This window comes from Dermacentor silvarum, chromosome 2 (genome assembly GCF_013339745.2).
Source record: "Dermacentor silvarum isolate Dsil-2018 chromosome 2, BIME_Dsil_1.4, whole genome shotgun sequence".
NCBI lineage: Eukaryota > Metazoa > Arthropoda > Arachnida > Ixodida > Ixodidae > Dermacentor > Dermacentor silvarum.
Window position 1 is genome coordinate 213,584,260 of NC_051155.1, and position 14,396 is coordinate 213,598,655.

General features: G+C 42.2%; 1 protein-coding gene across 1 annotated transcript in view; it reads left to right on the forward strand.

The window, feature by feature from the left end:
- LOC119442574 (uncharacterized) overlaps positions 1 to 9,244 on the forward strand; it is a 67,500-nt gene extending 58,256 nt beyond the window's left edge. Inside the window, exons 23-28 of the mRNA XM_037707498.2 lie at positions 489 to 693; positions 4,611 to 4,767; positions 5,837 to 5,947; positions 6,450 to 6,711; positions 7,728 to 7,913; positions 8,571 to 9,244. Coding sequence (XP_037563426.2) covers positions 489 to 693; positions 4,611 to 4,767; positions 5,837 to 5,947; positions 6,450 to 6,711; positions 7,728 to 7,913; positions 8,571 to 9,107 — 1,458 coding nt within the window. The 3' untranslated portion in view covers positions 9,108 to 9,244. The remainder of the gene's footprint in view (positions 1 to 488; positions 694 to 4,610; positions 4,768 to 5,836; positions 5,948 to 6,449; positions 6,712 to 7,727; positions 7,914 to 8,570) is intronic.
- The last annotated feature ends 5,152 nt before the right edge of the window (positions 9,245 to 14,396 follow it).

The window sequence follows — 14,396 nt, forward strand, 5'->3', positions numbered from 1 at the left end:
AATTTTGTGGTGCAAAGCCAAGTGTATGCAATGTGACCTGCAATGTGTGATGTGCAGTGACAAGTGCTTCTCCTAATGTAGGAATAGAAATATTGGCACCCTTTTTAACTCCTCCTTAGAGTGGTATGCTCAAAAGACATCGGCATATATGAATGGCTCTATGTGTGCGACCTTGAAACTGAATGAACTTCCAGATAAGCCTGAAGTTGCGAATGGTCTCATACCTTATGTCTTTGCATAGTGCTACAGTGTCGAAAAATGGAGCGATTGGTACTGTGACAAGAGAGCTGAGACTTTGAGACATGGGTGGGTCTGTGATAACATAAATTTATAATTTTATCTGTATGGTGACATTTTACGTGTATACTGTTAGGATAACACACAATGCATTTTTTTAGTGTTGTAAAGGGACACAATGAGCCATTTGCCAGTGACGGCAACATAAAAAGTGACAAAGCTTGCAAGCTTCACATATTTCTTTTCTTCAGATTGTGCTGCGCCTGGGCAATACTCTTTGGCTTGAACCACTTGCATTGCGGGAGAAACTGCGACTTGTTGATACTCAGGTGTCCCTACGAAACGTGAGAAGTACCCTCATTAAGGAGGGCTTTGCTTGTAATAACCCCACACATATAGAGAGCCTGCGCAAGATGGCTGCTGATGCTGGAGTGACAGTGCCTCCGCTTCCTGCAGGTGTGTACCAATGCCTGTTCATTGGGTGAAGGTGGTGAGCAGAGTCTACTTTGTTTTATTGAGAGCTCAAGACAGCCTAAATAAAATTGTCAATTCTGGCTTCATAGATCTACCGCTATGAAAGCATACAAGTTGAGCCTTGTTGTAATGAAGTCGCATAATGAAGTCATAAAGATACCTTCATTGTATTCAATATTTGTTATGAGAATGTATTTTTGAGACAGTTTTTGCGGAAAGGGAATGCAGTTGCTGACTGATATTTTCTGACACGGACAGCACCGCAGAAATGTCTGAATGGTCAGGTAGGCTGAGAAAACGAATTTTGAAGCTAAAATCAAAGTTTTGTGTTTTACAACTCCAGCACCTCGGAAAAATCATTAACTATAAATTTTGTTTTATGCTGTGCTTGATTGAAAGATTACCTATTCTAAATTTCGTCATGGTCAAGGTCGCCGGTGTGTTTCACGTTCGCCTATTGCGAATTGCAGATATCACGCATGTGACCTTGACTTCGTGACACTGTCAATTTAAGTGAGCTTTTGCTGCTTGCTGATCACTCGCGAATCCTGACTCCGTTTTACCTGTGCTGCCATCAATTCAGCTCGTGCACGTCATTGCGTGCCTCATCTCTGTAATCATCTATGGGTACGAACATATCAAGAGCGAATTTTCTGTGACGGCGCGCCGCCTACTGGCTAGGCCTAACCAGCACTGGTTTGTCGAGAGTCAACGATCAAAGTTGCCATTTGGTGCCGAGTAAAAGAAATGCTTCGCAGTGGCCATACGACACTTGAAAAACGGAGGAACCACCTCGACAATGGAAATGAGGGAAAGGGTGGCACAGGCAACACCCGAATGGGGGCCACTTGGTTTTCCGTCACTATGTTTTCGACACCAAACACGCCAATCAGTACGAAATTTCAGTTGCCCCTCTACATTGCTTCTGTGGAAGTTAGTGTTGGTGCTGCAGACATGTTGAGCTTGTAAAAAAAATTAGGCGCCTGAAAAATTAATTGGCAACTTACTTTCCTAATATTTTTTCCCGTTACTTTGCCTGCTTCACGAAAAGACCACAGGTCCTCAGACATTAACCAACGTTTGTAAGTTTAAACGGATGTACACATCCACGTATGCTTCGATTCTCAGATATGTGTGGCTGCTTGGTCTAGAAGTTTTGCATGTGTGTAGCCTTCAAAAATGTTGTTTTGGCTATAGCGTGGACATTCACAACTCCGGTGACTAACATTATAAGCTGTCTGCACTGTATATACATAACATTGAGATCTTAATAAAAGCAGCCCTACACATTTGTACACACAAGATACAGAAACAACCCTATTTTGTATGCTTAATATAACCACTTTCACTACTGCTTTCTCCCAGTTGAAGTGTGTAACATTGCAGAGTGCACGTATATGTGAGTTTTGTGTTGTAGATGACTTCACGGCAGTGCACTGCCATGAAGCAACTAGGCAAAATATGCATGTAATTATCAAACTTCATAATTTGTTGAATTTTTTGGGTGTATGTCCTATGCACAAAAGTAAGGGATGTACCGTCGACCTCCGTTAATTCAATTCTGATGGGACCAGCGAGATTGATGTAATTATTCAGCGGGTCGAATTAAACAAGATGCAGAAAAAATACCTAAACACCACTGATTCATTAAGCAGTATTTGCCCCGGTTGCAATACTTCCCTGAATTGATCATGCACCCAGTTTTTATGGGTTCATAGTAGAAAACCTAACATACAAATGACATTAGAGTCCCTAAAGAAGTAAAATTGAACATTTTTTAGCAATAAATATGTAGCATGCCTCCGATTGTGACAACAAGAAAAAGACAAAACCAGCGAATTTTACCCTTACACAATTGAAATTTATTAACTTAAGAGGAAGCTTTAGCTCGGGCCCCACTCCGATGCCGCCTATTCAAACACATGTCAGATGCAGAAACGCTTTTCTGAGACAACCACTGGGCTGATTTTAATTAAATTTGTTGCATTTAAGAGAGAGCTAAATTGTACAGTGACTGTTGGAAGCGGAATTTCGATTTCGGTTCTGAGTATTTTAAGTGCAATATTCAAAAACTGGTATGTTTGAAAAAACGAAGCATGAAATTTACAAATTCGTATCTCTGCACCTAGGTCAGATATTGCAGTTCTGTAAGCTGCACCTATTAGAGCATCCAAAGCGGACAAGTTTGATATGTCAATTTCTATCTTACATGAATTAGTTACATTTTTTACAAGTGCAATGCAAAAGCTCCACTGACATATTATTCGTTTTTTTTTTTTAGAGCCATCTGTAATATATCAGTTTTATCCGCTTTAGATGTACTATTAGGTGCGATTTACAGAACTGTGATATTGTTTATCATTGCTGAGTTAGAGTTGTAAACATGATAATTTTGTCTTCTAAGAATTTGCAATTTTTACCAATCTTTATTAAAAAATTGACGACATAAATAAAAAATTCGCTACCAACAGTCACTAGGTTTTAGCTTTGTCTTTTAAATGCAACACACCACATCAAATTTGAAGCATTGGTTGCCGAGAAAACGATTTCTCCGTTCCCATGTATTTAGATAGGTATACATGTTGTCCTCTATACGGTCCATAGCGCATTTGATATTCTGCATTGATCAAACTACGCAGAATAGTCACAAATGGGATGGTGGCCCATGCCTAGACTAATCACTTCGCTAGTTTGTCCTGCAATGCATGTGCTTCTCCTAAACGCCAAGAATGTGTGACATTTAAATTAAATTATGGGGTTTTACGTGCCAAAACCACCATATGATTATGACGCACGCCGTTGCATAACTTGCTGGCTTAACATAAAAATTTACTTATCATTTAAATGTGTTTTCGTAATCGTACTGAAAACATCGCATCATCATTATGCTTCGCGAGAACTTGTTCTGTCGCCCGCCATCCATGGTCACCATCTTGTGGCGACCATGGATGGTGATAACATTGGCAGGCTGGCTCTGACGGTAGGCTGTTGTGAACGCAGTTTTGGTGTTAATTTATTATTGAATTGCGTCATCCAAGCAGTTTGGAAAAAAAAAAGGCATGCATTGGAATCGAGAAAATACTGTAATAGTTGATTGTGAGCGACTGTTTTTGCTTTAGAATCTTTGTGGGGCAGGCTGAAAAGATACTAATAAAGCACGTTGCTGGGCCATTTGCTGCTTGATTTTTTTACCAGAATTATGGTGCAGCTAAAGATGAGGACAACAGAACCAACATGGACAAGTGCATGCTGACTCTGTCATCCCTTGTCTGAAGCTGCACCACAATCCTGGTGAAAAAAAAGAAAAAAAAAAAAGACGTTTTCGATGAGAAATGACTTATGGTTGACACATTCACTGTACCCTAAGCTCCACCAAGACAGACACTGCTATTGGGATCCCCACTGTGGTCACCATTTGGGTTGGGTGCATGCATGATGAACAGCCAAGTTCTAATTATCTGGTAAAGGCTAATTTCGGGATCTAAGTAAAGAAAGTTTTGCCTGATAGAAGTGTATGGCATAGGCAGGGACCTTTGTTTTGGATCGAAATAACTGGAGTCGAATTAACGGAAGTCAACTGTATATGATTATTTGCATTGATGAAACATGAATGCTATTACTTTACAAAAATATTGCTTCAGTGAAGATTTCAGCCATAGGTGCAACTTTCTTGAAATAATTGAGTACAGTGATGGGAGGCACATTATTTTGAACCTGTTCATGGTGTACCAATGCAAAAAAAAAACAACAAAAAAACAGACAAACATAAGCACTGTATTTTTTGTGCTGGTACATCATGAACATATTCCAACTTGCCCAGTTTTCTTTTTGTGTGTGAACCTGTACTTGGTCAGCATCAGTGTTATCTCACATGCTATCTTTTCCTTCACATTTTTCAGAGGCAGAAGGTCAAAGCAAAATCAGCAATGTCTTGGACACCGCTGTAAACAATCCATGCACCACATACCTTGACACAACGGATTACAACCATGTTTACCTGTGGAAAGCCACCTCTCCTTCTCATTTCTATGTACAACAATGCAGGTTTGGTAAATGGTGCGTAATAGAAGCAAAACCTTTCCTTATGTTTCAACTGAAACTTGGTGCAAGGAATGATTATAATGTGCTCTAATTGAAAGTGTAATCAAGCATACTATCCAATTACGGTAAGGTAGAAAGTTGGGCTATTTGTAATGGATGCATACTTGAAATCGGCATGGAAAACGACGGCAACACAAAGAGGGATGCAGCACTCGTGCTGTGTTTTTCCATTTATTGGAGATGCTTGTTTCTTTACTTGTATGAATCTACCTGTTGTGTAAACCATAGATATCAGCAAATTTTTCTTTTTTAGATTTATATTTTTCTCACAATGACATTTATTGACAATACAGTAGCGAACAAAAAGATATATTTTGCATTTGGGCCCTGTTAGTGAAACTACTTAGAACATCGCTGCTGCATTATGCCAGATCACTAGCCTAAGACAATAGTCTCTTGAACATGTACTGCAAATGTTATGTTATCCACACTGCATAGCCCACCCACCATGCACACAAATTGCACATTCCAAGAATGTATCGTAAGGAAACCGTATACATCAAACCAGTATGCCAAAACTCGTGTTGGTCACCAGAACGATGTTGCATCTGTCGTGATAGTTTAGCCTTTGCCAAAGCAGTACACAAGATGCTGTTTTTGTTGTTATTAGCATAACAAGCACTGCATACACTACGGTGTGCTATTGTATCAGATGTGAACACTATTACCATTTGAAGAAAAGGCAAGGAAGTTTGTGCTTTCCAGTTGTACCCATTTCCATTTACTTAATTAATATGTTACATGTAAGAAAACATTGATTCAATATGTATTATAGAAGCCCCAGGCTTGCAGAAGGCTTAATTCCACAAAAGCTTTATTTGTGCAGTCATGGGCACGTTTTAGGCAAGCCCAGCAATGTCTGAGTCTCCGAGACAGACCAAACTTTCCACATCCTGACATCCACATAGTGTCACAGTCTTCTTTAATAAGCTCGCATAAAGTGGTGCCAGGTTTACCTCTGAGAAGAAAACTATGTGTTTGCACCTAGTACAAGGACATCTATAGTTTTCTTGTTTTTTTACAGTCTCGACGAACTTGAAAAGAACATTGAGAATGCTGTTCAAGGGCAAAAACTTAAGAAGCTAAAATCTGTGCATACTGGAGTGCTCTGCATTGCTCATTGCAGCAACAACGGGTAAGTGTACACACTGACTGATTTAAAAGAAATCCTTACAGCTCAAACTATATTGCACAAGAGGGATTCTCCGTACATGTTGAATGTAAACAGCATGCAAAGATGGCAGCAGTGCGAGGATAGTGAGGGCCAAAATTCCCTTTCACATCATCACATTCATACCAGTCACAGGTAGTTACGACACCTAAGTTATGACATATGGAACACTTTTTCAGCAATTTTGCATGGCTTGCTTCTATTTTCTGTGCTTTTGGCTATGGCTGCTATAGCAGCATCAAGCCACATAATGATTTTATAACCCTCAAAAAAGTCTACCTTTGTATTATATATGTTCATGGTTGCGTTATATACATGAAAATATAGTACATATAAAAATAGATTGAAATAGATCCTAAACAACTTCATAGCATGTTCAAAAGCTATAGATGTGATCATTACTGATGGTTTCACCATGCTGCTTTTGCTACACAAGACTGTGTCCTAAATTTTTTTTTTTTTTCAGCTGGTATCGTGGTGAAGTGCAAGAAATCCTCAATGACGAAGAAGTTGTAGTCTTTTTTCATGACTATGGAGACTCTGAAACTTGCCGTCTGAATGAGCTGCTAGAGCCACTTTCGTGGATGATGCTGCTGCCCTATCAGGCCCTTCTGTGCAGCTTGGCTGGAATTGGCCCCACGTCTCGGGAGTGGAGCCCAAAGGCCCAGTGTGTTCTTGAAGACTTTGGCTATGACAACAACAATTTCAACCGTCTCTTGTGTCTCAGAGTAAGTACACCATTATGGTGCCAAGTCCGCCACCTGCAGTCTGTGACAGTCTCTAGTTTTGGCAAAGATGATGCTTCATGGTTGTGATGTTCTGGAAGTCGGGGAAATTGCCTTCCAAGCGACCGGTGTATGCTGTGAGCTTCCTTCCTTGTCGCCATACCTACTGAGCTTGGTTATTCGTGCGTAAGGTGCCTGACCACGGCCCGCTTACTGTTGCTGAACAGCTGGGGCACCTTCACTTCGCACTGGCGACATCTCAAAGGAAACTATTTCTTGAAGCGCAAAGGAACAAAGATAAGGCACATCATTTTTGGGGGAGGGGCCTCTTCTGCATTCTTGACCTGTCACTGACTATAGAGCTAACAGCAGATGAATTCACAATTGTTAACATTAGAGCTAATAAAAATAAATATGTGTGTGCGTGCGTGTGTGTGTGCACGCACGCACGTGTCATCAGCCACAATATGATTATGAGGTACGCCATAGTGGAGGACTCGGGATTAATTTTGACCACCGGAGGTTCTTTAATAGGTACATCCAGCATTTTTGCATTTTGCCTCCATTGAAATGTGGCCATGCAACTAGGATTGAACCTGCGACCTCAAGCTCAGCAGTGCAGTGCCATAGCCACTAAATTACCGCTGCAGGTAATAAAAAGAAATTGTTTACTACATACACAATGCAAATGAGAACCTTCATACGTATGCAATAGGTCAACAGATAGCAGCATGGGTCTACAGGGGGACGAAAGGGGGAGTAGCGGGCAACCTTTCCGCCGTGCAGGCTGGTACAGTTAGGTGTGGCCTCCAAGGATGCTCAACTAGGCCGTGCCTAGCTACACCCAACCTACGCTAGCCTGATCAATGCGTCAGGGCTACAACACATGCACGCAGGGCTGTAACACTTGCTGTCTGTCGATTACTCTTCCCTTTTTTTACCTTTCCATTTTCTTTTTTGTAGCTTGTGTTCTGACAGACAACTTTCACATTTTCTCTCTCTTATTTTTTTTTTTCAAGGTTGCAAGAAAAATTGCTGGAGATCGGCCGGGGACTAGCAGTTACGAGGTCTTCTTGTTCAACAGTTGCAGCTCAGGGCGAATCGGTGCGAGTGATTTGCTTGTCATGCAAGGGCTCGCTGTTCCAACTGAGCTGCCTAAGCTCAATTTTGATATCAGCCTTCCACACGAGTCAGCATTTCGGAAGGTATGAAGTCACACTTGAGTAACCCCAAGTAGAACACATTAACCACCAGTGTTGACACTGCGTAGGGGCTACATTATCCCTGGTTTTTGTTCTGCTCTGCTACTTAGTGTCACTATACTGAATCATAATGTATTTTAATCACTCCGCTCTTTTTTAAAATATTTATGATTGTGTATTTATTGATATAATACCTTTTCACTTTTTCCTCATGTGGCCCCTGTGCCGTAAAGCATCATACGTCATCATCATCGTCACCTTTTCTTTTTTTACTTATGTTTATTTTATTGCAACCTTCCTCTCCCATACCTTTTCTTTAGCCAGTATTTTTCTCATGGCCGCGAGACAGTTCAGGTGTCCTTGGGGAAGTGAGACATTTATGATGCCGGTGGATCTTAATTTCCTTCCTCCTTTAGTCCTTAACAAACCTATTACACTCTCACTTGTAATGCACACCTGATATCTTAGTCTGAAAAAAAAAAAAAAAGTCACCTGCCAAGTTTTGTGTAAATTAAATTTTTTTTTGTAGTTACTATTGCATTCAGATTATTGTTGCTGATGACAAATTTGCATGAAAAAACTGTAATTGCTGTGCAGCCAGTATTCCCAGTTTATTTGCTTTATAGTAATTGTGCTTGTCTGCTCCTTCTGCTACACCAGGACGAGGCTTTGCCACAAAGTGAATCAGATGACGATGAATGGGTGACATCTGACTGCAAAAACAGGCTGAAAGAACATTTGCTCACTGCATTGGCTGAAGTTTGTAACCAGGTCCCAGCACCTGTAGCTGATGAGCAAGAAACAGATTGTCATGGCAACTGCAGGACAGCTATTGAGCTTCCAGTGCAAGATCCAGGCCATGGTAGCAACACATTGGAGCACATAGATGGTGTGAGCCCTTCCAAAGCCATACCAGCAGTTTCAGAAGGTCATGATGGGAATGTATTGGGGCACGAGAGTAGTGAGTGCCTGTCCAAAGCCACCGCACCATCATCTGCACAAGGTCGTGATGGCAGTGCATTTGAGAATGGAGAGAGTGTGTGCGTGTCCAAAACCACATCAGCTGCTGCTGAGCTCATTGACCACCCAGAATTTGGTGGAAACACTTTGAAGGGTGCAGATAGCATGTGCCTACCCACTTTAAGCTCAGCTGCAACTGGTCTACCAGAATGGCCCCATCATATAACGATGCACTGAAGCAAAGGGACACCACTTGCCTCTCCAGTGCCAGAAGTACAGATGTGGTGCTGCCTAAGTTACGCAAACGCATTGACAAGAAAAATGTGTCAAAGAAGAGGAGGGCTACCAAAGTGAGCTGGCAAGACGCCTTGAAGGCTGGCCTCCCAACTCTGGATTCCCAGTTTAAAACAGCATCCAGGTATGTACAATTTGCTAGATTTTGACAATCTGCTACAGTTAGAGCTCAAGTCACTGTGAGTGCTGGTTTTCATAACAAGCAAGTTTCTCTAGATATTTCCTTCTCTCGTGTTTTTTTCTTTTTTCTTAGCTATCAGCCAACTGTGTCATGGTGGCAAGATCGTAATTTTGTGCATGTGGACATCCCTGTTATGAATGTAACAGATTACAAGCTGAACTTGACTGCAGCTACACTGTGCCTCAGGTCAGTTTTCCAGTTATGGACTTGGCCCTCAATCTGAGTCCTACCATGTCCATAGACTTAACTGAATTTTAATGCTTGTCTAGAGATAAACGTACAGTGTGAGAATCCAGAGAATATTTTATCATTCATGTTAGAAGTCACTGACATAACCTTGGTTTAAGTTGTTTTGTGTTCAAATTGCTGTGTAAGCAAAATGTGGTAACATTGTTAGGACGTGACAGTTTATACCTGACCTGCCTCTGCAGGCTCTGCCTGAAGCAATCCGCGTTTTATTTTAAAGCCGCAAGACAGATCATAGCATAACTTCATTTAGACAACGAGCAGATAACGCTAGAAACCATCTTGACGTATGATGTTGCCAAGAAACAGCTGTTATTTAGTTTCCTGCCAGCTCACTTTACACTGTTTATGTGCATTTAAAGCTTGGCTTTCTTTGTAAGCATATTAAAGATCTTATAGGGCCTTTAATTCATGAGTACATGTTTTGGTGTAGAGTGGAAAGATACGAGAATTTTACAGCTGTTTCTGTCATCAAAACAGGATTACAACAACAGAGCGTGATTTTCTGGTTCACGAGAAGCTGTTTGCTGCAATTGAACCCACACAAACAAGCCTAACGAAGAAGATGGCATCCCTGACTGTCAAACTAAAGAAAGCAAAGGCTGAGTTAAAGTGGAAATGGCTAACAAGACACAAGCGAAAGGTATGCCTTTGTTAGTTTCTGTAAATTGTTGTTGGATCTTACTTCTGTTTATAAACTTTTATTTTTCTTGTCTTTCTTCTTTTTGGCATGCTGACAAGTCATCAGCGATTTCTGTTTATATAGTTAGTCCATATCAAAGTTGTAAAGGGGGAAAAATGGAATGTTTCAAAAACCTGACTTCTGAGCACATTTTAAACATATGATGGTTATGGGAAGAAAGTTCATTAAGCACTGGATGTTTCTGGCAACTCGCAAAGCAGTGCACAACTTAAAAAAGTTGTTTACATAATGTCTAGCAACCTCTTATGGCCTAGTTACTTTATTATTAATATTTTTTTATCTGAAGAAAGATGCTGAAATTGCACATACAATTGTGCATTTAAGTAGTACTGCTAATGAATACACAAACACATACACATCAGGAAAAAAAATTATGCTTTCCAATGCTGAAGCACACATTATGGGTGCTTTATTTATTATTACAATTAAATTATACTTTTTCTTACTACAACTGTTAGATAAATGACGAGGTACTATTAATGTATTAAATTGAGTACAGTGTGACAAACTTTTTTGATTTCTTGTAAGCATATTTTCACGTTTCTTTTTCAGAATATACAGGACAATATTATAGGGATAGATATTCATATTTCGTTGCAGGACAAGGCCACTGCAACCGAAACAAACACTTGCAATGATGATTAGGCTCTCGCTGGGGGTGTTTGATTAGTGAAATTTCCTGATCAGATCAAATACGAATAATCAAGATAAGTGGGCCTTCGAATATCGAAATGAATACTGAAAATTTTGAGGACGCTTAAGCTTTGCCTTTAAAAGTGGAACGCGATAGCGTTATCGGGCTCCGTTCGCATCACATTTTCTTTATGAGTAGGCTTCACTGCAACACACAACATGGGAAGGCCAGCTTACAAAGACCAAGCTGTGGGGTCTCACATGTGCTCTTGGGACAAAGGAATGACAACACAGTAGTGCAAACAATCAAAAGGGCATTTGTTGCACCTTTTATACACTAATACATGCTATCCAAATTACTACCAATAGAACATTCACATGAGCGCGCAACAAATCAAGCAAGTTCGACTCACCGCGACCGGATAGCGAGCGAATATGTTCGTCCCATGCTATGACACCATCGCGTAGTCGTTCACGTGTACGGTCACGCGAACGATCCGTGTTCGTCCATATCGGTGTCCTGCTCTTAGCCTCGGGAGACGGTCCCGCGAAGCGCTCGTGCGTGTTGGTCGCCGATCCCAAGCCAAAGAGAAACAGCCTTCTCCCTTTTGCGCCCAAGTCACCCCGCCGTTCGTGGCGTTAGCATCGCGACACTGGCACCATCTCTCGCAATGCGCCGCAACCACCACGACCGCTGCCGGTGCTTAGCCACGTGGAGAAGCCGGATTACAGAAGACGCGAGCTATGCGGAGCAAACAACATCAGGGAACGCACGAGAGTCGCGCGTCCCCACAAAGCTTAAACTGATCCCCTTAAAGTCTGCTTCACTTTTAAACACAAATGCATTGCTGGGAAGACAATTTTACAGGAGCAATTTAATCCGTCTTATATCAAAATGTGAAGGCCCTAGGACCTTTTTTTAGTATTTTATTAACTGTTTGCTGTTGCCCGAGGCGCGCGCGTGCCCGAAATTGAGAGGGGCTCGGTTTTCAACATTCACCTCAGTGTTGCCTAGAACCAAAGTACAGCAAACACCATCAGAATTGGAGGACGCTTAAGCTTCGCCTTTAAGAGTGGAACGCAATAGCATTCAAAGATCCCTGGCTGCTTATCAGGCTTTTTTCTCGTATATTCAAATTACAATCCGACGCTACCATGCCTGTAGGTTGTGGTTAAGTCGTACTTTACGATTTTTCTGATGGATTTTACTTTAGGAAATTCAATTTTTGTTCACTAACGCTTTGCGCCATGCGGAGGGCCTATGTGGTTGGGGTGGCTTGGAATGATGTGGTTCGGCATGATTATTTCCGCCACACGCTGATGCTTAACACTGACGCCAGATTTTCTGCGACACAGGGCCCTTAACGCTATCGCGTTAATATTTTTTTATTTCATCTAAGGAAGAGAGGTTGCACAGAGTCCTCAAGAAATTGAATTGGAATGATATCCGGTACATCATGGCAATTACAGTATTAGAACAAAGGTCCGGTGCACCACCAGGTGCACTTAAAGTATTGTGTTTGTTGAAGCAACTAAATGTGTAGAACTACAGCGCCACACATGTTTGCAGGGATGCAAATGTGATGGCATTGACCAAATAAAAAATTATACTGCTTAAATTAGAACAAAAAATTACATAGGTTGCCCAAATGCAAGGCATCCTCGTTGAAAGACCGAAAAGTATTGTGCTAGAATTAACTACTTCATGCGTTCGGTCGCGAACTGCCGCTTCTCTGCTGTAGCTGCGACTCTCATGTAGCAGAATCATTCAGTGCACTCACTACTTGCACCTGTCTTGCTCCGTGTATACTCTAATAGGCGTTACTACGATTTATATTTGAATAGAAGTTAAAGGGCAACTCCGGCTATTTTTCTATGTCAACGGATGTCGATGAAATTCACTAGGTCTGTTCCTCTGAATACCTCCGCCATGTCCTAAAAAAAGCAGGCTTGTGAGTTGCACAGATTTTTTACAAATGAATTTAATTTATTGCCTCGAGCACCCTGCATTACCTCCTCCTCAGTTATAGGCCACATTGTGTATGACCTCAGGAATAGTCCACGCAGAGCATGCCGGGATCATGCAGACGACAGCGACGAGAGCGTGCAGGAGTCGACGATCGTGAGCTAGTGCTTGGTGTGAGATGTTGCTGTCGCGAGAAGTTTCATTCCCTGTGGATGGGCAAGTGATGCAGGGTGGCAAGCGGTGTTGCGTTGTTGGCTGCACGAACTTCAGCCCTCGCCATCCGCAAACACAGTTTGAGCCGATGCCGATTGCGTTCAGCCGAGGTTAAGCCTATCACAGTGGCCGAGTTCGTGCGTCTGCTGCTGGCGGACCAGACCCACTGATATGAAGCTAATTAAGCTATTAGGATGAGGAAAGCTGCTTCTGTACAGTTTTGACCATACGGATTTGAAATAAACCATTCCTCATTTTGTACAATGCACACACAAAAAGCTAGAAGCGACAACACGACGCGCAATTAACATCCGCATACGTTGTTGCCGTTCTCGAATGCGGCTAGTCGCATGCACTCGCCGGCGCTTCCCTAAATGAAATGTGACTACGCAAATCCATGGGTGTATTATTGCCTATTGTTATGCTGACTAATTATTTAGCTTACGAGGTGCACTGTTTGCCTCGTATCCCAAATGGGCAGCAAGCGGAGGCCCCTTCGATACAGCATGCGTAAACAACCGTCTCGTTCAGCTGCCAACGATGTCATACTTCCCGACATCGGCGTTTCTGCGAGAAAACTATACGTTCTCTAAATGAACGATCATACGTGCAATGTCCTAATCTATGTCTACTTTACGGAACACTAATTGTGTGCATGAAGAGAATATGAAGAATGATAAGCAGGCTGCACAACGCTTGCCGCTCGCTGTTTCCGAAGGTGTGTGGTCGCACGTATCAGAGTGATGTAACGGTGCTTACATGCACAAAATCTACGTGTTTTGATATGTTCTGACATTAATTGATGTCACCGATGAGCGGCTATCTCAAGCGAACGACGTACGAGTGGTCGCTGTACATGCAGATGTAAACAAATACACCGGTCGGTGCTTTGGACTGTCAGCGGCGTTCTTGTGGGATACAAATGCGGAAAGTCGTGCTCCACATTTTACAGTGAGCATGCGAAGCAGTTCCCTGAGAGGGGTAAAACACCTAAAATAGCAAGCAGCGCGTATATCAGTGGTTAGGGCTACCCTTGGTCTTCATGTCGCAGCGCGATATGTTGCGCATGGGTGCTGGCTCTAGTGGTGGAGGACGGCGATTCGTGGCTATTGAATTCGTCTGAATCATAACTGTCACTGTTTGACAGATCCGAATAGGTGGTGCAGCTTGCAATGTAACCCGAAGGTCCCCGAAAGTCCGGCGCGGTCACGAATAAGCTGAGCATCTGCTCTTCGCCAGTTTCGTTTGCGCCGCAGGCGAGACCGGCATGCGTTGCGCGCCTTCCCCGCC